Source organism: Leopardus geoffroyi, chromosome A2, assembly GCF_018350155.1.
Source record: "Leopardus geoffroyi isolate Oge1 chromosome A2, O.geoffroyi_Oge1_pat1.0, whole genome shotgun sequence".
In the NCBI taxonomy this organism is placed as follows: domain Eukaryota; kingdom Metazoa; phylum Chordata; class Mammalia; order Carnivora; family Felidae; genus Leopardus; species Leopardus geoffroyi.
Genome location: NC_059331.1, coordinates 120,690,224 through 120,714,420, shown reverse-complemented (window position 1 = coordinate 120,714,420; position 24,197 = coordinate 120,690,224). Strand labels below are relative to the sequence as shown.

At 44.2% G+C, this 24,197-nt stretch overlaps 1 protein-coding gene across 7 annotated transcripts in view; it reads right to left on the bottom strand.

Annotated features, from left to right (window-relative positions):
- Positions 1 to 24,197, bottom strand: part of CREB5 (cAMP responsive element binding protein 5) — a 402,224-nt gene that overhangs the window by 112,920 nt on the left and 265,107 nt on the right. The window contains exon 1 of one of the 7 annotated variants that reach the window (XM_045495178.1): positions 19,138 to 19,281. The exons of the other annotated variants lie outside the window; for them this stretch is intronic. Coding sequence (XP_045351134.1) covers positions 19,138 to 19,184 — 47 coding nt within the window. The 5' untranslated portion in view covers positions 19,185 to 19,281. Of the gene's footprint in view, positions 1 to 19,137; positions 19,282 to 24,197 lie in introns of those variants that run through there. 7 annotated transcript variants of the gene reach the window in all.

Genomic DNA, 24,197 nt, shown 5'->3' with positions numbered 1-24,197 from the left:
GCACAGGCTTTGGGCCACCCGCTGGCCCTGTCACGGCCCATGAGTGTGTGATCTGCACAAGTCACTTAACTTCTCTGTTTCCTCATCGGCAAAAGTAGGGCTATACTACCCACTTCATAAGTATGGTGTGAGGACGCTTTGATAATCACCTATGAGATGATATTTTGTATGGGTTTGTCCTTTGGAAGATGATCGATGTATATTCCATTCAACAGATGACTGATCTGGTTTAGAAAATAAAATTATTGCTAATGTCATTTTAAAATACAAAGGAAGGGGCGCCTGGGTGGCGCAGTCGGTTAAGCGTCCGACTTCAGCCAGGTCACGATCTCGCGGTCCGTGAGTTCGAGCCCCGCGTCAGGCTCTGGGCTGATGGCTCAGAGCCTGGAGCCTGTTTCCGATTCTGTGTCTCCCTCTCTCTCTGCCCCTCCCCCGTTCATGCTCTGTCTCTCTCTGTCCCAAAAATAAATAAACGTTGAAAAAAAAAATTAAAAAAAAAATAAATAAATAAAATACAAAGGAAAACTATATTGTTCTAAATTTCAGGGTGAAGTGGTTTGGAAAAAAGACCAGAAACTTCCAGCCTCTCTGAGAGATCTGACTGTACTTTTCTGTCACTATGAGACCTGGTATCTCCTGGTGTATCAGCATCTTGGGGAAACCTGCTCTGGTTTTTTCCAGGCCAGGCTGATCCCTACTCTGTGTTCGCACAGCATGTACCAGTCTCTTCACTAGACTGGAGACAGAGTATCACAAAGCACAAAGCACAAAGCTAGGGGCACCTGGGTGGCTCACTCAGTTGAGTGTCTGACTTTGGCTCAGGTCATGATCTCAGGGTTCATGGGTTCAAGCCCCACATCAGGCTCTGTGCTGACAGCTCAGAGCCTGGACCCTGCTTCGGATTCTGTGTCTCCCTCTCTCTCTGCCCCTCCTCTACTCACACTCTGTCTCTCTCTGTTGCTTGACAAAATGAAATGTTAAAAAAAAAAGCACAAATCTTGGCACACAGTAGGAGCCTTGTAGAGGTTTGTTGAATGACTTAATGATGTTACCTCACTGTACATGGTCTTTCATTTCCTGGCAGCAGTACCTCCATGACACATCCATGACAGTCTTCTTATTAAGGGTCACGATAACTTGACACATTATCATGAAGGAACAGTCAGCTTATCATTGACTTGAACAAGGGGATTGGGGGAGGGGCAGGGTTTCTAAGAAACTGGTATCCTCCGTAAGCAACCTTTCCTGAGCTACGTTTCAAGTTCTCCCACTTTGCAGGAGCACTTATCATGAGCTAAATTGATATTAATCTCAAACACTTAATAAAATAACAGCAATAGAGTTCATAATAATGACACTTGGCACTTTGCATCTAAGGATCTCAAAGGATCTAGTCATGGGCTGGACACACAAGCAAAGAAGCCATTGTGCATAGCTTCCCTGTGGACACAGTTGATCCTATCATTAGGTTCTGAGATTGAGACTGTGGCCATACTATGTGCATAAACACACCCACTGCCCACAAACACCCCCAGACATCTACATGCTAAGAGGCAAAAATGATAAAAAGACGACTGGCCCCAAATGCACTCTTATCTGTATTAGCTGGGTCAAACCTCGAAACACAGATTTGCATTTTGATACGCTTGTTTTATTAGGATACTTCTTCCAACCTCGTTCTTGCTGTATTTGTAGATATAAACTGGAAATTCCATGTCTGTTCTTTAAAGGCATAAAGTGTTAAAGGGCTTATTTTTCCTTTAAGTTCATTCTGAAGGAAATTTTGTTTAGGCTTAAACATACAGGAGTTTGTATATAAGGCGTCACTTCTAAGGCACTTTTCCCTTCCTTGGCGGCCTTGCATTTGCCAACGACAGTGACTTGCTCAGTTTCCCATATTATTCCCCAGACAGCCCTATTCCTACTTCCAAACAAATGTGGTATTTGGGGTTTCAAGTTTAGAATGTAATTTGGTATCATTTCAGATGTCTTCCTACAGCTTAATAAACATCTTCCCCAGAGGGACTTGGGGTCTGATTTTAATTTGTGGTAGGGTTATGGTCACAGTAAATGTCAATTTTAGCTATCGACAATAAGCCCTACTAGAAAGAGAAATTGTAAGTGAATGACAGTACATTTACAGGATGTGTGCCACATTATGCTTGCTCATAGGAGTTGACTATTCCCTAAGAAATCCCTTCACTGATCTGTAATGAAAGCCTGGTTTCTCCTCAGGGCTCTGACTGTCAGTCACTCATCGGAAGAGAATGTGCCAATATGTAGACCAGAAAAAGGTACAGTGAAGTAACCAAGCCCTCCATGATATAGCTTTGAATCCGAATACCCCAGCGACACATCACTGTGTCAGCCGGGTGATCCTGGGCTGTGTCCTCAAGATCTCCTCAGAGTTTCTATTTCTTCATGTATACAATAAGGTGGCTGAACCAATAATCCTCAAGGATCTTTTCAACTCGAAAGTTATGTAATCGGGTATGATCAAGGGTGGGTAACCTGCCTCGTGGAGAAGCTCAAAACTATTTATTTTGGAGAAGCAGCACGTCAGTAGGGGATGGGCTTTCCTCAAAGGTGGGACAAATGAGTAACTTGTCACTGGCCTCTCTTGGACATTCCCTATCCTTCAACAAAAGGCAGGTTCCAAAGATCACTGAGTACAGGTCATATTTAGCAAAGTAAGGCAGGAACCAGGGGTGCTGAAGGGTAGGAGAGGAGGGAGGTTTCTTCTCACATGTGAACAAGGATCCTTTTAATTAGCATGTGAAATAAAGGTTTCACTCTTTTGTGCATCAGAGTTAGTCACATATTATTAAGCAGCATACCATTCTTTAGGAGAGGTAGGACAGGCCCTTAAATAAGCGATTCTGTCTGTTCAATGTGGTGCCATCAGGCCCCAATGGGATTGGGGAAAAAATGGGCATTCTGAGAATGACAAAAGTCTTCCAAGTCTGACAGTTGTCGGGAAAACTGAGTAGTAAACGCTAGCTTGACCTACCTACTAAAGAGCTAAGATAGCATTCCCTAAGTGCCTATGTTGAGCCCTATGGATGATCTTGTCCATGGTGCCTGGGATGGTTAATTTTGTGGGTCTACTTGACTGGGCCGTGGGCTACACAGATGGCTGGTTACACATTATTTCTGGGTGTGTCTGTGAAGGTGTTTCTAGAAGAGATTAGCATCTGAAGGGGTGAACTGAATAAACCAGATTCTCCCTCCAAGGGGTGAGTGGGCATCATCCAAGGTGATGTGGGCATCATCCAAACTACTGAGGTTCTAAATGGAATTTTAATAAAGGAGAAAAGTTGAATTATCTCTCTGTCTCTCTCTGTCTCTATGTCTCTCTCTCTCTCTCTCTCTCTCCCTCCTTTCCTCCCACCCTCTCTCTTTCTGCCTGATTGATTGAGCTATGACATCAGCCTTCTCCTGCCCTGGAATGGAGATTTACACATCAGTTCTCTTGGTTCTCAGGCTTTTGGACTTGGACTGAAATTTGTAGCACTGGCTTTCCTAGGACTCCAGCTAGCAGACAGCAGATAGTAGGACTTCTAAGCTTCCAGAATTGGCATAAGCCAATTCCTAACAATAGATCATATATAATATGATTATATAATAAATTACATATAAGTGATTATGTAGCAAATTTTATTATATACGTATTCCATATCCTATTGGTTATTTTTTCTCTGAAGAACCCTGAGTAACACAGTGCTCATCCTTAGGCTCTTTTCCCTAGGAAGTGTCCCATATTTCTTTAAATATATTGGATGCAATGAATTAGTGGAATCTAGGCATTAACTCTGACATCCCTCATCCTCTACTTCCAATCATTCACTATGTTTTATCTACTTACTCTACCCCCCCAGATAGACCTGGAATCCATCCACTTGGCTCCATGTCCATTACCAAGATCCTAGTCCTCTGCACTACAGCCAGAATGATCTCCATGAACCAATGATCTAATCATGACTTTTCCTATTCAACGTTTTTCCATGGCTTCCCTCAGCATTTGGGATTTAATAAGATCATCCTTTACATGGTGTACCTCTTGATGTCTATAGTACTACTTTCCAACCTGACTTGATGTGTTTTACCCATCCTGGCTTTCATTCAATCCCTAGGGTGTGCCAAGCTCTTTCCTACCCCAGGGCCTTAATACATCCTATTGCCTTTGCCTAGAAAGGCTAGCCATTTGCTCTTCTGTTGACCAGTTCTTATTCGTCCTTTAGGTCTCAGTTGAAATATCACTTTCTCAAACTTTTCTCTGACCCCCAAACTAAAGGTGCCTCTTATTTAGAGTGTCTCATAGCTCTGTATGTTTTTCCTTCGTGCAATGTCTAATAATATGTTTATAGGTATGATTATTTATTTAGTGTCATACTTTACCATTACATTTCTACCTCCCTGATGGCAGGGCTATATATCTTTTGACTGCCAGAGGTACAATCATTCTGATTTCCTTTAACCACTGGGAAAATCTGTGCTTACTTACTGGAATATTCTACCCCATTTCGATACAGGAGAAAAAATACCATAACATAGCTAGAAAGAATTCTAGAAGTTAAGAGGATTGATCTAACATAAGTGTATATACCACAGTATTTGCCTACATGCTATTAGTAATTGATCTTTCCACCTTTCTGAAGCTGGGGGCTATTTCTTTTGAGAAACACAAAAGCAAAAATGCCAAATGGAAATGTCCATTCCAGGGCGTATAATTCTTGCTTTAGGTCAATGTTGAAGCACTCAACTGTTCTTATGACAGTTAAGTGTTTTCCATTTTTGCCAATGGTTTCAATTGTTGAGGCTCTCCAGATGGGTCAAAACCCATAACTTTTATGTAAGGTTCCCAAGCATTTAATATATATGCCAAGAAAACCTCTTCAGTTAAAATAGGGCATGAAGAACTATAGTTACATGTGCCTTGGACTGCTTTCCTTATAAGGTAGAACACTGAAAAAAGATCTTCTGGGTTTTTTACTCAAAAACAAAGTAAACAAAATCAGTGATGTCAAAGTCCAGTGTGGCTGAGAAAATTCATTTCCTTAATATGGTGTGGGCTCAGGAGTGATGGGGAGAGAGCAGACATCCAGGAATGATGGTCTGCTGCAGGCTTCTGGCAAACTTTTTGGCCTATTGGTTCACAGCCAGTGTTTTTCTTCATAAATGAATTCCACATCTTTATTAAGTTAAGTATTTCTTTTTTTATTATTATTTGAAACATACTTTAAATATTTTGTTTTATGACGTCCTGGAAATTGATACAATTCCTTCCAGATCAAGGAAGATGGAAAAATCAATTACTTTTTTTTTTTTACACTGAGAGTGATTATACAAAAATTATGCCCCAATTTATCCATTACTATGAATATCATTTGACGTCATGTGTGAACAACACAAGACAGCCAGAATTAAAGGCGTCTTTCCGATTAGATGAATCAGTTACTTTCACAGAAAAGCCCTAATGGTTATTAAATAGAAATACACCCCTAGTGTGAGTTGATTTGTAGAAAACTATGTCGTAAGAATTACAGATTTTTAAATTGCAATTAACCTTTTATAAGAAAAATCCCCGTAAGAACAAATCAGAAGACATCAAAAGCCTGACCTGAGTGTCTGATGTCAGATCCTTTACACAAACAAGTTACGGTTTGCAATCCAGAAACTGAATCTTATTAAAATGAATTTTATCTGGCATAGATGGAATTTCAATGTTGGCCTATTTACAGATGAGTTAATGGGGTTTATCCAAAAATGGAGGAATTTTTAGGGTCCTTTCATTCATGAGAACCATGGTTCAAAACGCAGAGGAGGACTGAGGGGAAAACCTGAAGCCCAGCCCTCAGCAGAAACTAGAGTTGCCTTCTTCACACTCTTCAAAACCCAGTTCTCAAAACCTCCTAATGGGTTTCACTGTTTTCTTTCCCGTGCTTATCATAATCAGGGAACCACACATTTGCATCTCTAATGGACCCTTTTCAAAAGTGTGTTGACATTTCAGTAGGTTTTGAATAGCTCTTAATGCTTCTCTCAATTTGGTCAGATGCCCACAGATCTCCTTATATGGATGGGTCTCAACATATAGACTGTCTGCTTTACTCATGGATTGTTGTGTGTATGTTTTTTTTTTAATCCCTGGGAACCTATCTTAATTATACTCTTAAAAAAGTGAAAACTCAGAAGTCAGATGACTCAGAAAATGAGTATTTAGCTGGATATCCACACGCAGGGACAGCATCTTAACTACCTCTGTGAACTCAGACCCAAGTCAAAAGCATCATCCCTTGTGTGGTAAATTCACTTTTTGGAGCTGCTATTTTTGTCAAAAGGAAATAGATATAAATAAGACCATCAAGATAAACATAGGTTAGGGGAGAAATCAGGCAGGGAGCTCATCATCTGAGCAAAAACTACACCACATTTTTTTTACTCCTTGCATTTTCTACAAGAACTGAGGACCCAGAGGGCTTGCAAAGGAGCAATTTCAGTCCCACCTACTTTCTGTGGCTTCAATAAAAAATGCGATCCAACAGAAACACAACTAAAATTATTTTTTAAGTTTGCTTTTTAAACTCAGTTCCTGCTATGTTTCAGGAACGGGGGCTGGGAGTGAATAAAAGATAATCCTGGCCCTTAAGAAATTCATCAGGAAGGAAGGAAGGAAGGAAGGAAGGAAGGAAGGAAGGAAGGAAGGAAGAAAGAAAGAAAGAAAGAAAGAAAGAAAGAAAGAAAGAAAGAAAGAAACTCATCATCTATTAAGAGAACTACACAAGGCGAGTAAGTATAATGGGTGTAATGGGAGAACCCCCCCACCCCAGCCGCAATGATATCTAACACCATGGGGGTTTGGGGGGAAGGGTCCTAGAAGAAGAAACGAAGGAACTGCTCCGGGAAAGAAGAGATGTTAGCTCTGCACTGCATGTGTGCGCACACACACACACGTGTGTGTGTTCATGTATGTGTGTGTGAGAGAGTAAGGGAGAGGGAATATTGGTAGTAGGGGCTCCGATCTGAGTTAACCATCTGTGCAAGGAGGGTTGTTAAAGTACATCAACATAGGCCAAAAGTATATTAAATAATTACTGATGTTCATAGCTTAACGTGAGATGAAAACAATCTCTTTGGATGGTACCAATCCCTACCTAGAAATACAGGCTCTCTGATGTGCATTCACTCAGGCTGATCCCCTTGTAGATGCCGAGTTGAGAAATGCATATATTTAGAATTTTTAAAACTGATATTCCAGTATTTTCTGTAGATGGCTGAGTTACAAACTACGAGAACCATTTGATAGGCTATTCTGCACTATTTGATCCTTTTTGAATTAGGGGGCAGTGGAATAAAGGAAGAGATTTGGGGTAAGTGGGAGCAGGGAGGTGCTGGGAGCTCCAGGCAGGGGCTCAGCATTTTTCAGAATCAAAGGAGCCCTTCTTGGCCCTATTATCCCTATATTAAATTGCGTTGGAAAGGGTAAAAATGCAGCGAGAATTTGGCCCTACTTTTACTGATTCTAAAGCCTTTTCCAAGACAGAAAGTTGGTATAACTGGAGTTTTCTCTCCCAGATTTCTAGTTTCCATTTCTTACTTTGAGCTCCATAAAGCTAGATGGGTATGAGTTAGGGGTGGGTATATATTTTAACCATCACTTTTATGCAGCATTTTCATTGGAGGTGCCCGAAAGTAGTTTTCTGTGTTTCTTGTGACTTTTACTCTCCCTTTTGGATGCTCCTTTTGCAACAAATTAATTTCAGTTCCTAGGGAGGAAGGTCCTACCTCAAAGCACTGTGTCAAATGCTGCACTAACAAAATAATCCATAATAACGGATTTCCCCATTATTTCTAGCACAGAGTTAAAACATATAGATTTAAAGATAGGAGTTTTTTGTTTGTGTGTTTGTTTTGGGTTTGGGGGTTTTTTTTGTGTATTTTACTTGTTTTTTTTTTCTTTTGGTCTATATGACTTGAAACCTTTTGAAAAGTAGGTTGTTGTCCCCTCGTTTCTAAATCAATATTGGCAGTCACTGAATGCACCCTTTCTTTCAAAGGAAAGGAAAAGAAAGAAAAGGAAAGGAAAGGAAAGGAAAGGAAAGGAAAGGAAAGGAAAGGAAAGGAAAGGAAGGAAGCAAACCTTGGTGATCCCAGCTTAACTATGAAAAGGAAACAAGAGGCCATGAGACAAGGTAGCTTCGAGCCCACGCCTTCCCATCCAGACTCTTTCACTTGCTTGCAGCTCTCACTCAAAACCCACTCCTTCTGTGCTTTTGCATATGAAAAATGAGGTTGTAAAAGTGTCAGCCGCCTTTTGACTAGCTAGTAGGAATAGCTAGTAAAAGCTAATTGGAAGCCATTTCATCCATAAGATGTACGGCTCTCAACCGATCAATCCCTGGGTCCTTAATCTGTTGCTCCTGAGTTTCCTCAGGCCGGTAAGAATTCTGAAGTGTGGAGAAGCTCTAAACCAGCTTATCAGATCGAGAAGCTATAACAGAATTCAAGTTTCCAAGACCATTCCCAGCAACTTGAAAACCTCAACCCATGCCCTGCCTCTATAATATATAGCATTTCCACACTGTGGCTGTTTTAATAAGCCAATGGATATTTCGCTCCAATCTGTTTGCTTTTAGTGGGCTTTCTTCCCCTCTCCAAAGAAGCTGGAATTATGCTGTCAGACAAATGACTAGAATAACCGTGCATTGCTCTAGACACCGATGAATAAAATATATCAAATGGTGCATATCCCTAGAGTGTATTATTCCACTTAGAAAATGGTATAATTGACTTTGGGTAGTGTAGGGGGAAAAAATCCAAGTATTTTTGAGTTGTAGGGTTATTTTCTGGTAATTGCCCAACTTGAAACTTTAGTTTGTCAATCAGACAGTTCTCTTAGCCTTATAAAGGGTTTTTTTTTTTCAGGGGGCAGGGGTGGTGAGGGGGAAGAAGAGGTTATTGAAGGAGAACTTAGAAAATGGCTAAGCCCCACAGGCCTTTTTTCTTGTCATAAAGTTGTTGTCAAAAAGATTCGCTATTATGTCTGGGATGGGTGAACTCCGTGGCATTTTGCGTTCAGTAAAAATGTCTCAAACCATTTTTCAAACATTTTGAGGTTTGGCAAAAACCTGAAATCCATCTTGCCAAGCACTTTCCCCCCTTAATTCTTAAACCCATGTGTCTTTCAAGGGAAATTTAATCCGTATGTTTCTGATTCATTTACACTTAACTCATCAAAATGGTGTTTTGTAAGAGCTATTTGATGTTCAAGAAATCTTATGAGCTTCTCTTTTTATAAGTCTGAAAAGTCTTTCTTTCTGAGAACCAGAAAATTGTATTTTACCAGCTGTAAGCCAAATGATTTGAGCTGTGTTAAAAAGCAGGAACCTGCTGAATTTAGGAGGCAAAAAAAAAAAAAAAAAATTGTGGACACGATGCATAAATAAAGGTCCTCACATGTCTGCCTGCTCATGCATCTGCCAAAGACCTTTCGGACTCCTTCTTCCCTGGAGAAGCCTAGACCATGGGGCCTAAGAACAAGCTAAAAACTGACTCGGGGTACAACTCTGGTCCTAGAGCAAAAATTCCCATGGGTTCCGAAGATCCCCAGTAGAGAATCCCACCTCAGAATCAACAGAAGTAAAACCTGGTGTGTTCCGTGAGATGAATCTATTACCTAGGAGATAAAATGGTCATTGAATTCCAGCACTAGACGGGACTTAGGAAATTTGGAGTCTCAAGGGCTCCTGAGAAGAGGCACAGACATGAGTTAAGGGAGCAGCTGTGGGCCAGTGGGGGCTCTGTCTTCCATGCTTGGCTTCCAAATGAGAGGATTTTCCAGAAAGTACTTGGAGAGTAAATCCAGTTTAAAATTTGTTTAAAAACAAATACCTTAATTTTATATGAGGACCCCAAGGTTTGGGGAAGGAATCCTGGAGTGTTGGGACAGAACTGGCAACATGCCCCGGGTCTCCTGACCATTGTCCATCATTCTTGTGACGTGTTTACCATGTCAATGCTTTTCCAACTCTGAATGTAGTTCATTAGTGGGTCAGTTGGTGAGTAATTGGTAAAATCAGTTTAATCTGACATGACTAGTATCTCAGAAAAATGAATAGAATATCAGATATCCAAGAACGTCATACGCAGTAAAAATTAAGTACTGTTTCATCAAACTATACACACACACACACACACACACACACACACACACGTAAACACACACATGTGAGGATACTGGGCTACAAGATAAAATATTTCTTACTGTCGTTCATATCAAAAAAGTTTCAAAGCCACTTTACCACCTGCAAAACAAGACAAAACAAAACAAAAAAAACATGTTTCTTTGACTCGTAGTTCAGCCATTAGCAGTTTTCAGTTTGCCTCATTAAAGACCACATGGTTAAACAGACCCAGAATGATACTTCTCACCTCACGGAGGAAATCCTATGAATCACTAGCCTATTGCACCAAAGATGGTTATTTCACAGATGAGGAGAAATGGACAAAGAACAAATGTGTGGTGGAGGCAGGAAGGGAGGGGGGCCAGATACCTAGCCGAGAAAAGAAAGGGTCATCTTCTTCCTGATATGATTTACAAATGACAGGAATGATTTCCAACTTGCATCCTGTGCAACAGCACAGGGGGAGCTTCAGACATATTAGCACCAGCATATTTCCAAAGTGCATTTTCCAAGCACTTAACAATCATTAATTAGTTAGAAACATCCTTTCAAGGTCGGGAGGCATAATAGTTCATCTTCACACAGCAGAGCTTTGGAGACTTCAGGGAAGCCGAATTGTACAGCACCTGGATAATTACTGTGGGAAGATTAATTGGGTTAACTGGCTGTGAAGAATCTTGTGATAAAGCATTATGAAAAACGCTGCCCCCGTCACACTGTGAGATGTCAGAGCTGGCATCCTTTGTGCCTAACAGCTGAAAGCTGCCTCCATGGGAAAGGATGCAAAGTCATTAAAACAACTATGAATTACCCTTTGCTCTCTCTCTCTCTCTCTTTTTTTTTTCTTTTTCAGAATCGTAATGAAGTGACAAGTTTTCTGTGGTCACAGAGTGCCTGAGTCTCTTTGGGATTAAAGTGCGAAGTGGGTTGTGTTGGGAATTGTGGTCTAAAACCGGTCCCTAGGTGGGCAGGAAGAGGGAGGAAGCAGCGAGTTTCAGAGCCCAGAGGTCACATCCTGCAGGTGGGTGGGTGCTGGTTCTGGGGCGGATTCCAAACTCTGTCCTCATCAGACACGCACTCAGTGCAGTGAGGGCTGGTGCAGGGAGAGGGAGGAAGGCGAGAGTGGTGGGAAGCAGAGAGCCAGACTCCTGGACGGTTACCCCATCTCATTTATGGCCCAGGGACAGCACGCCCCACCCACTAACGAGACACCAGGGAGCTTTTGGCCGGAGGTGGAAAGCGAGCTATCTTGTCCATTTATTTCCCCGTCCCTCCCTCCAGACCGGAGGGTGGAGTCTGTACTGCTAGGTGCCTGAATGACTCTGAGCTTCTCGAAGCCAGCTGGTCGGTCTCCCCTGTGCCCCTGCTCATCTGAGACTTTCTTTGCTCTCTCCCACCACATCCTCCCCAGGAGCCAGAACTCAAAAGAGGCCCGAAAAAGCATACGCTTGAGCAAGAAGATGGAGCTCTTGGCACTGGGAAACCCAATAGCCTGGCAGGGCAGACGTGTGTTTCTCACTGCATCCGAGCCAGGCCCTGGCCCTGCCACCAAGTAGCTTTACGATAATTCATCTCTCTGCTGTATGGATACTGGATAATTCACCACATCTTCAGGTGGCCTCGATTTCTGAATCTATAAAATGAACGGTTCCGCTGAAGGATCTCTAGGGTTCCTGCCTTATGGATGCATTTAGAATTATGGGATTATTATTCTACCGCTAAGAAGTTCTGGATGGTGAGAGGGAAGCCTAACGAGCTAATGTCCCCTGTGACCTGTACACTGAAGCTTCCTCGTTGCCCAGGATGGAAAGAAGAGGCCAGAAAGCAGCCATGTTCCAAGCTAGGTCAAGAAGGGAATTCAGAAAAATGGTGTGGCTAGAGAGAGGCCACTGTGCAATCGTGTAAGGGTGGATACTGCCTGAGAGCAAAGTGAAGGCGAAAATGCAATGCGAGAGTAATTTACATCTACATTTACACTAAATGGGTTTATCATAATTGCTGTTATTATGATTAATTCCCGAGGAATTAAAGAAGATCAGCCTTTTATTGCACTGCGGCTGAGCTGACTGAAGTATTCAAACAAGTAAGAAGGTTAAGAAGACACAGATGCAAAAGGAAACCTGCTTTATGCCATCTAAAAAAGAAACCTACTACTTAACTAGATAAAGGTGGGGGTTGGGGGCGGGGGGAGTGGGTAAGACCTGCCTCTTCTTGGCACTGAAATAAACTGCTTTACAGAGAGATCTGAGACCTCATTTTCTGGCCAGTGAAGAGGTCTGGTGACACAGAACAGGGTCCACAATAGGACTCTCCTCTCCCCTCTCCTACTGCTCACAGTCTCACCCGCCTTCTGTGACTCAGTTTACCTGACAGGGAAGGAACTGCTGAATGACAGCATTTCTCTTTACCTTACTGATGCCCCAAATGTATCATCATCCAGACTTCCAAAAATGTCAACTGGTCCCATTTGGTCCCATTATTAAATAACTAACATTTACTGAACATCTACTATGCTGAGTGCTTTATAGTCACCATTTCATGGACCCTGTCTCGTAGATGAAGTAAATGTGGCTCAAAACTTTCAACAGACTGTCAACAGTCACATAGCTAGCAAGTGGCAAAGCCAGAGTTGGAACACAGATCTGACTCCAACACAATTCATAGGGCACAATCACATGGGCCGTATCAGATTTCGAATCAACGGGTTCCACCTCTGACAAGAGCTTGCTTCACAGACCTTCCCTTAGCAGTAACATGGACCCCACTGAGGGCAGAGTGGCAAAGCCAGGGGGGCCGCCGAGAGGTCCACAGGCTAGACGAGGCCAAGCTGGCCTCTCTGCCATATCAGCACATGTCCAGCTCAATAGGACTTCAATTCTTCAAAGATCTTTGATTTAAAAGGAAAAAAAACAAAAAGTCCACGGGCTCCTAAAACACAGCAACTCATGGTAGGCATTCCAGCTTATGTAACACAGCCCGTTGGCCTCATTTCCATCTCCCATTAAGATGAGTGATTGAGTCTGTGCATTAACAGATACCTTGGCATTCATTTGGAGCCTTATTATTATTTTTTCCAGGCTTTGTTTTTTTGGACACATCCAGTTCTATTGCAGTCATTCAGACGCCAAAGAAAGAAATCATACATAAGGTAGAATTCAACTCTTGGTATTCTGTGGAGGAAAGGAAGACTTTGCTGATGGCTGGATGGGCTTCGTCTGTTGCAGAACTACTGTCACGCTCTCCATAATGACTGCGGACTATTGATTAATTCTTCTTGGGGACAGTGTTGCTTCATCAGTCATTAAATAAGTTTTCTTGCCAGCGTAAGTGCAAGAAGAAAGATGTATGGACTTGTTATAAAGTGTATATGTACTATGTAGTGGGCTTTGGAGTTCTAAGGCAGGTCAATTTCAGTTTTCAGGGATGTAAGTAGCCAGGGAACCCGGTTTGTTGCAACGGAGACTCATGAAATACATCAATCTCTAAGCACTGGTGGTACTCTCTAAGAAGACTAGGAAAGACTGTTTACAAATCACACACAAATTTAGACCACAGAATTTTGATTGGCTTCACCCACCCTTATCAATGCCACTCATTTTCCTTCCTCCTCTCAGCTATTCCCCACATCCCTAGACTATGATCACTCACTCAGGTACTTGCACTCACACCTTTCTGCAGTTCAGTGCAAAGGAGTCCCCTCCAAAGGTCAAAGGTCCATGTAAACCAGACAAAAAGGGAGCAGAAAACAGAAGCCAGTGTTCAAACCACTGCTTCTTTTTTTTTTTTATGTTTATTTATTTTTGAGAGAGAGAGAGAGAGAGAGAGAGAGAGAGAGAGACAGAGCGTGGGTGGGTGGGGGGTGGACAGAGTGAAAGGGAGACAGAGAATCTAAAGCAGGCTCCAGGCTCTGAGCTGTCAGCACAGATCCCGACGCGGGGCTCGAATTCACGGACCACGAGATCAGGACCTGAGCCGAATTTGGATGCTTAACCCACTGAGCCACCCAGGGACCCCGCTTCTTTTTTTGTTTTTGTTTTAAGTGCAGTTCCAGATTTGACTATCCCACTTTCTATCAGGCACATGACAGTGCTCATTCTCTCTCATCAGCCCATACTAATCTCTGCCTCTTAATGACCTGGCCTTCCTGACCAACACTTAACTAAATAAAATGTGAGAAGACATTTTGATCACACAACTTGAAACAGCCTGGGCCCCATTTCCAGCATAGACTCGGGGATCCTCGAATGGAGCCCCGGAGGTAACGTTTTGAGCCCCACTACCGCTACATGATTCCACGAACCTCGCCATCACAGTACTTTTCCACTTGCCACCTTTGAAATCCCCTTCTCTTCGGTCCCCAAACACCATTTGGCCACCAGAGAAGACACATGAGGGGAGGCAGCAAGCTTAAGCAGCCTCACCCAACTCTCAAGATACACATTGCACCCATACGGTACTCAGATCTAAACCTCGTATTCAAGCCAGAAATGGAATCCAGTGCTCAGGAGTGAAATCACTCACCTCCATTACACTTCATTTCCCATTCACGAAGCCACAGCTGAGCATGAATGAGGACGTAAGTCTTCTCCCCAACCTCCCCCGTTTTCATCTCTCCCTCCACTCGGGGTGCTGGCAATTTGTCAGTCCTCACCTCGCTTTAATGTGAATGGTGCCTTTGCTTCTCTCCTACCTGATATGATCTCAGACCTGCTTGCTTTTCTGGATAAAAAGGAGCATAAGGGAAGACAGACAAGCGAAGGAAGAAGGCTGAGTGATGTGTGAACAAGCGGCCCAGTTAGAGTCTGAAGTTGGTTACCTGCACAGAGCCTTCTCCCAGAGAAGCCTTTACGGCTATTCTCATTGTAGTAGGAGCTAAGACTTGACTTCCTGTGATCCCACTGCAAGCTGTGAGTGAGATCTTAAAAGAGATCTCCACCCCTCCCAACTCCCATGGTAGGCATGGTTACCCTCATTTTACACAGAAGATAGAAACTATGGCACAGCGAGGTTTTAAGTGGCTTGCCAAAGTCACACAACTGGTAAGTGGAAAAGTGATTTGAACACAGGCACCTTTTGACCCCAAAGGCCATGCTCTTTTCAGGAAACCCTACACTATTTCTCTGATCAATAGATGCTTGACCCCTGGTGCCAGAGATGTATCCAGCAGGGCAAAGATGAGAGGGCAAGAGGAAGAATGCGGCGTTTAGCACTGGCTGTGGTTAAGCTCAGGCATGGACAGTTGGCATTTCTCAGCTCTGTGCCTGCATACAGAGGGAACACATCTGTGCCTCTTCTGTTGTGCCATCAGAGCCTTGCCTTGCCTCCCCCTTCACCTGCTAACATGTGAGGCATGGTCCCAGGGACCCCTATGGAGAGCAAAGGGGCCATTCAGGCCGTGCCCCAAAAGAAGGTGAAACATAGGCAATGTCACCAAGATTCCCCACTGACAAGTGCTGACACGAGGCCCCCAACAGTCGTGATGGCGGTGGAAAGTTTGCCAGTGATGATGAGATAGACCTAGTGTGGCGTGAACTCAAGGGGTCAGAGCTTGTCTGGCCCTCAGTTTGCACACCGATAAAAACAACACACACGTAAACAAATAAAGCCAGAAAAACTGAATAAGGGCCGTGGATCACAGCAATGTCCATATTCTGGCTGTGATATTTACTATCGTTTTGTAAGATGTCACCGCTGGGGGCAACCGGCTAAAGGTACGTGGGATCACTATTACTTCTCACAAATGCACACAAGTCAACAGTTCTCTCACTAAAAATGCCAATTACAAAAACAATACTCAAACCAAAAACTTCGAACAAAACAATCTCCAGACAGTGGAGCTGACGATTCTTTGATTCTTACCCTTTCGGGCCACCCTGGGGATGAAGTGAGACAATATTCCTCTGACCCAAGAGCACGGCTGGGCTCACGCTCCTTGCCCTGCCTCCCTGTCAGTTGTAAGCAGGACATTTCTGATTATGGGTGAACAACTCAGAGCCAAGTCAACAGAGATTGTAATGCTCTAAAAAAAGAAATCATGCCCTCTTTATTCCTGAAGAGTCTCAAGCACACATTTGGCACTCATCAAACTTTGCACAATGACTAATAACCTTCACCGGTGGTTTCGTTTCAGCTCCGGATAATTCTTCCCCCCAGATAGGCATAGTTGTGGCCCTTCTCCCTAAGCACAATTAAGCCTGGTCCAGAAATACTTTACAATAAGGCCACGGCCCTGGAATTTGGCTGAAGAATGGGGATATTGTTTGGGAAAATCATCTTTCTAAGAAGCACAAAAGTTTTGCCTTTCATATTCTCTGAAGTTTTAAAACGTAGCCTGCAATCTCAACTAAAAACTTGAGTTTGTGTTAAAATGACTGAACCTGGGGAGCCTGGATGGCTCAGTCGGTTAAGCATCTGACACTTGATTTCAGCTCAGGTCATGATCTCACAGTTCATGAGATCAAGCCCCCACCTCCATTGGGCTCTGGGCTGACAGCACAGAACCTGCTTGGGACTCTTTCTCTCTCTCTCTCTCTCTCTCTCTCTCTCTCTCTCCCTCCCTGCCCCTCTGCCCGCTCCTTCTCTCTCTCTCTCTCTCTCAAAATAAATAAGACTTAAAAAAATGTTTTTAAATAAAATTACTGAAACATATCAAAGAATCATGTAATCTTTTGGGGGGAATAAATTCATTACAAATACTGTTCTGTATCACTATGAGTGAATGAAACATACACGTCTGCTGCACTTTCAGCATCATTTTATGCATCTGGGAAACTTGCAGGATCAGTGAATTCTCCCTCGCTATCCTGCCACTCTTTCTGACAGACTCACCTACATAAGCATCTCTCTTTGAGGACCCCTTGCAGGTAGCATCTGAAAACCCAGGCTTTCACAAGAGGAATCATCATGCCAAAAAGCAAAAACAAGAAACGATCTTCAAAGTGGAGAAAGGCATGTTTCTCCTCACCCTCCTCCATTCATTGAAGGCACGAATGCATCTTGAATTCAAATGTACTTTTCTCTGAAAGGCTATGCCAAATACCTTTTAGCAAAACTTTTACAGACCACGGACACAGACACAGACACAGAACTTTCCAGCTGGAAGGGACTTCAGAGACCATCTCAGATTGGTTCCACACGTGGGGGAGGGGCTTACAGCCCACCTTGTCTGCTCCCTCATTTCAAAATGAAGCCCAGATGCTTTAAGTGATTTGCTCAAGGTCATCAGGATTTGCACTCAGGCCTCTTGACCTCCACCACACCATGCTGTTGCTTCCAAAAATTACCTCTACCTTCCCTGCCCCTTCCATCACTGCCCAAAAAAGGAGAGAGGGAAGAAGATCCTTAAAAAGTCACGATCAATTACATGCAAAACATGCAGTCAACATGCAGTCAACAAATAAACGTAAACACCTCTCTGATACATGCCCCAGGCCTCATTATGCATCTCACTGTATGATGATCACAGTGAAATGAGCAAAGAGAAGTTCTGGAGTAGCCAGGAGTCAGGACTGCTCTCAGGGGGGCCGGGTCTCTAGTTGTAGAGGGCTTCAGTTGGTAACTATATAATGATGCTGGATGGTTTCAGAAAGTTCTCAGCCTGAGCAGTGCAACACAGCATTAAATATATTTTATGACACACACAGAAATGTGGTAGTAATTTTCAAAATATAAGTCTCTCTCTCTGGGTACACAAGATCCTGGAAGCATTAAGAACAGCATCGTCTGCCCTTCTCTCCATTTATTTAGTGTTAATTCCTGACTCGCCAACATTAACTGGCTGGGTCCAGACAAATCAATCAGGAAGTTTTCATCATCTCTCCCACAACCCCGGCATATCACCTTAAAATTAATTCAAGAACACAGAAGTCCCAGCGATAGCACTGGCTTAAGTTGTCACATAAAACAACAGAAAGTTAAAATCCTCAGGCAAACGCACAGGCGCTGTTCACAGGAGCTGAAATAATGGGCAAAAGACGGCCGCTACCTCGGCCGTTCGGCATCTATTCCTGTAAAAGCCTACAGTCTATTCTTAATAATAAATGCAATAGCACACCACACCGAATCCTTTTCCAGGCATTTGCAATTCACCAGTTACACTCAGAAAGCACCCCCCCCCCCACGCCATCACTTCACTTCGACCTTCTGAAAAGACAACCGTTTTGAGCCATTTAAGAAACACACACACACACACACACACACACACACACACACACACAGAGAGAGAGAGAGAGAGAGAGAGAATCCTGGTGGAAAATAATACACAGCTGTGATAATATCATGTTTTTTTTAAATACCATAATATAGTTTTACTTTTAATAATAAAAGATAAAAAAGGGGCGTCTGTGAATAATTAGAGATTGCAGTCTGAAGCTAGTTACAGTCACTGCAATTGATAATAAACTGAAAACCCCTTGAGAGCAGGTAAATGCTTTGCATCCCTGACCCCCTTGCTCTCACATTACTTAACTACCCTGCGGTTCTTGCATTACATCACCATTGAAGCGATTGGTTCCTGCATTTTAACTCTCTCCCTGTCTCCTCCGATTAGGAGCGACACCGCCGCAAAGAAACTTCGCCCGAGTTTGCTCTTTCTCGCTTCGCTTTTTATTTGTGGCCTCGTTGCTCCTGTCGCTCTGGCTTGCTCTGCCTTTTTTTTTTTTTTTTTTTTTTTTTAATGCCCAACCCCGGCCTCGGTTCAACTCATTCAGGTCGCTGTGCTAGAACAAAAACTCTTATCAAAGTGAAAAGAAATGCCTCTTCGGGACAAGAAGAGGAGCGGAGGGGCTGGGGAAAGAGGAGAAGGAAGAAGAGGAGAAACAAAGACGGGCAGAAAGGGGAGAAGGGGAAGAAAAAGGAGAGAAGGAGGGGGAACGAAGACTGGAGAAAAGAAGGTGGTAGGGGCAAAAAAAATTCTATAAAATCGGGAAAAAAGAAAATAAAATTAAAAACAAACCTCATGGACATCACTGAGGCTGAATTCCCTCCTGAGGTGCAGAACATGAGAGCTCTGGAATGAGTGTGTGTAGAATTTGAGCCAAAGCTTAACTAGCCTGAGTGAGTCATATCCTTCCCACTTGATTCCAGGCCAAGCGATGATGTAATGCGCTGGCCCTTCTCTTGCGCCTAGCTCTGGCTCTCTCCCTCCGGCTCGCTCACTTGCTCGCTCTTTCTCCTGGGCTCGCCCTCCTCCCCCTTCTCCTTTTTAGCTCAGTGCTGGTGAAGTCACCATTTAAATCTGGCAGAACTGAAGCAAAAACTTCAATGTAACCAAAACAGCCCCAGGCCGAGTTCCAGACTCAGGGAGCCTTCCTGGTGCAATTGCCCTTAGAAACGAGTAAACAGAGGGGGAAACAGTGCCGCCTGGGGAGGGCCCAACAGCTGCCTCGTACTCAGAGAGGGACCGGGGGTTCTGTGGTCCACTGGTTCCGATTTAAACACAATATGCTGGTTACAAAAAAAAAAAAAAAGAAAAAGAAAAAAAAAAAAGGCCCCGCGTTTGGAAACAGGAGTGGAGACACAAGCAGAGGTGGAGTCCCAGTGGGTGAACCATCAGGTTGGAAGGACAGGGCTTGACCAACCAAGACAGGTCCCCAGCCCAAGCTTTCCTTCAGGTGACACGGTTTCCATTGCTCAAGGCTCCTTTTTTTTTTTTTTTTTTTTTTCCTGGAGCTGGATGGGATTTTCTGTCGCTGGATGCCAACCACCGGCCCTCCAGAGATTTCTCACATCTGACCTCCCTGTCAGCAAGGGCAGCCCCACTTTGGGGCCAAACACGCGCCTGCGTCTGAAGCCATCAAGAACTGGGAAATCATAGTGGCTTCTCCCCCCCCACCCCCCACCCCCGGCCTGTGCTGGGCAGAAGGGAAAAGGCCCCCCTCCCTGGTGGCAAAACACAAAGCTTGTCTTTCTGAGATTAGCACCCCACTCTCAGGTGAGCTGTCCGAGGAAGAGGGAATTACAACACGTCCATCCTCAAAATGAAAGACAAGCTATCCGTTCCTCTACCTGCTGGGGGTGGGGTGGGATGGATGGGGGGGACCAGTGCAGGTGGGGCTGTCTGTGAGTTTAAAAGGATACAGGGAGAACAAACAGTATGTGTGTCTCTCCTTTAATTACAGAGTGAGGATAAACCAGCCTGGGGTGGTGGTGAAGGGGGGGTGGGGGGGTGGGGGGGGGGAGTCAAACATCACTTCACTAACAGCAGTGAAGCCCTTTTAACTGCAGATTCTATCCTTCACTTGACACTTCTGCCCAGGACTTTACCTAGAACAGTCCAGAGACTCGCTGCTTTGTTAGCACAACTTTTTTTACCCTACCTTCTCTCCCTTCAATCTTCCTCTCACCCTTCAATGCCTCCTTAAAAAAAGGGAGAAAAAAATGTGATTTTGAAAAAATGGGAAGTTCACTAGAATTTTTTTTAAATACCACAAAAGCAGAAGAAAGGCGTGGGGTTGCAAGGTTTGGTTTGGTTTTTTTTTTTTTTTTTTTTTTTTTTGGTTTGGGGGTTGTGTTTTTTGTTTTTTTTTTTCAAAAATAATCATAGCTTTTGCCAGAGTCTATTGCCTCTCATTGGTTTTGTGACCCATGAACTGAATAGGTGCTACAAACATTTGTCTCGTCTCCTGTTGCCAAGCGGAGAGGATCCCAACTCCTAAACTCCGCAGTTCAGAGAAATCTCTCCGTTTATTAAAGATCTCTGCTGCTGGGGACAGGGCTGTTAATCTGAGTCCCTTGGAATTTAAATCACAGCTTCAGGGAATATTGCCGCACTCAGGGCGAAGAGTTAAAAAGCAAGGTTTGCCCAGCCGTCTGCCTGACCCTGGGGGCTGGGGTGGGGAAGAGCTTTCTCCAGCCGTCTGCCTGGAGCATGACATCCCCAATTGATGCTGATGCCACAGTTGCTGCTGTGACACCTTTATCAAGGCAGGCAGCTCTGAATTAAAGGTGATCAGCCGTAATTACAGCTGGCGCCACTGAAGCCTGTGGCCTGACAGCGGCAAATGTGGTTGTTATAAAGTTTGGTCCACCATGTCAGTGGCCTGTATAACTCATTTACGTCTGACGCGCCAAGCAGCTCTTGATTTTTCTTCTGATGCAGGGAATAAATAAAACAAACTCTTCAATCACTCCTACGAGCCTTTCTTTCCACTTCGAGGTAGGTTGACAAGATTTTATATAAACTACCGTCTCCCTTTCACAGGAGCCATTGACCATGGTGGTTAATATAAAGCTAAGGACTCTGCTTTTGCCTTCTCCGCTCTCTGCAACCCCCGCCCCCCCCCCCCATCCTCACCTTAGCTTTCGTATTTAAATGTTTTCTTTGCGTTATTATTTTAGGCACCTCAAAATGGCTATGAGGTAGAAGTTTCCCAAACTGCCATCTTCCTGTAACCTCAATGGGAAAATGCTCCGTCTAGGATCTTTTTTAGACAACATCATGGGGGGCAGGGTGAAGCTGCTAGAAAGAGGGTCCCTGTCCTTTTTTTTTTTTTTTTTTTCCCAGTGAAATAGGTAAAAGGGACCCTGCGCTCTAGGTAAAGATGATATAAAGGGATTACATTTTCTGTGTAAGTAACAAAGGGAATGACAGCTTTGGCCAAAGCCAGGCACAGACTTCTGAAACACAGCATCTTCGCTTCTGCCAAGAGGAGGAAGGGGCTGGCTGGGAGGTTCCAAGACGGTGAGTGTGCCTCTGATCAGTGAGTGGTGCGACCAAGGGGTTCAGAGCTTCTATAACCCAGCCAGACTCTGAGAGCCCTGTACCTGACGACGATGCCTCTATAGCAATAAGGTGCCAGGACACAATGGCATTCCAATAAAACTTCGCTGGAGTGCTGGCCTGAGCTGCAAACAGTTTCAGAGTTCAAAGGGGTCTGAGTATTTACATTTGCACTTGCCGGTCCAAACGTAAGTACCCGGCCCTGCCATTCCAAATCAGGCATGTTCACTGGCTGCTGGGTTTCTCCCCACTTGAAAAGAAACCCTTCTTTCCCATTTTCCTTCCTGTGAGCAGCTAATGATAGAGAATATCCTGTTCCCAAAAGGAAATTCCCCCCAACTCCAGAGCTTCCTTTTTCACCCATCTGGCCCTCTCGTTGACTCTCCCTCCCACCCCCCGCCGCCCCTGCAGCCCCCTCCATGTCCTAGCCACTCTTCCGAAGAAGGAGGACTTTGCAGATAGGACTTGTGAGATGCTGTAATTCCAGCGGGAGCCTTCTTGAAAGTAGCTCCCAGCCAGCAGGCTCGGCCTCCAGATTAGCTGGCTTGCTCAGGAATGCTTGCAACACCCTCCTTTCCTTGTCATCCTTGGGGAGAGGGTGGTGGGTACCGCGCAGCTGTTCTGTGTAACTCACTCCCATACTCCCAGCTCCTGATGAAATGTTCGGCTCCAAAGAAGTAGAAGCCTCTGAGATTTGAGCTCAGGGTTCAGAATGCATTTGGACCATCTCCAAAACAACCCCACTAGAAAAGGCGCAGCTTGGATGGCAGGACTGAAGGGCGCAAGGGCCGACTAAAGTAAACTGTGTGCCTGGGTGAATTTCTGAGCTCAAACGCCTGAAAACACACAGCAAATATAAGAAACGATAGAGATCCTTCCTAGAGAAAGCTGACTTTTTTTTTTTTTCTCTTATAGGTTTGAATTCATTCTCCTTAAGGAAAGGCATATCATCTTCTTTCAGACGTTGTTTTTAAAATTTGACCCATGATTCCTTCGGTCCCAGGGGAGTTTGAGGGGCCAGATAATTTCAGAGTTAAATAAGCTGTAATGACTATCACATGTACCCAGCCATAAACCTAGTATTAAAAATTATTCAGAAAAAAGTGGCATCTCTTCCTTTTTTAATTTACAATAACCATCCAGGTGGTTTTCTAAGGCCTCCTTTGCAAATTGCTTCCAGCGAACCTTCCGGTCACAGACCACTGCACACCCACGTGGTGTCATTCAGCATTCCCTTCAACTTGGGTGTCCCGTGTTTTCACAGTGGACAGAGGCTGAGGGGCTGTCTGGGTGAACCTGTGAAGCATGCATCCTAACTCTGTGCTAGCTGGATCGGCTGGTTTAGATGGCTGGGCCTGCTAAGCCAGCTCCTAGCACTCCCTGGAAGAAAAAGAGACTGGGCCACCCTTGGTTACTTTTGTCTTGTACCTACTGCAACCCCTGCAACCCAGGCCTGGCACCAAGTCCTCTCAGGCAAGTTGCTGCCCTTTGCTGTGGCCAGACCTACTTGTAAAGTTCTGAAGTGGCAATGTTAAATGTGGCTCGGACAAAGGAATGCATTTCTGATGGTGGAGGCATCAGGAACTTTGGGGTGGGTATGGAGAGATTATGAGAGCCCTTCGATCAGCTCTAAAATATTATCACTGATGCTGCCTACTCATAGCAGTTTCCCCTAACTTCTCCATCTTTAAAACGTATATGTCATTTAAAAAAAACCCAACAGGGGCGCCTGGGTGGCTCAGTCGGTTAGGCGGCCGACTTCGGCTCAGGTCGTGATCTCGCGGTCCGTGAGTTCAAGCTCTGCGTCGGGCTCTGTGCTGACAGCTCAGAGCCTGGAGCCTGTTTCGGATTCTGTGTCTCCCTCTCTCTGACCCTCCCCCGTTCATGCTCTCTCTCTGTCTCAAAAATAAATAAACGTTAAAAAAATAAAATAAAATAAAAAAATAAAAAACCCCAACAGTATATGTCATTTGTATCATTCAAACTTACCACAGTATCTGAAAGGCCATTGATGCCCAATGAATATTTGTTGAATAAATGAATGGTGAATGAATGAATATGCTTCTCGGCTCAGGCATTACTTTCTCCACGAACGCCTTGCCAGACTATCACGCTGGGGTAGGACTGTCCGTTTCTCTAGTTTCCCATGGCATCCTGGACGACATTCTATTCCAGCAACAAGCCAGTTATGGAAAGTACCTATTTCCATGCCTGTCTTCCTCACGAGACACTAGCTCCTTCAGGGCAGGAACTGGGCTTACCCATCCCAGCATCCCGAGCACCTAGCAAGTGCC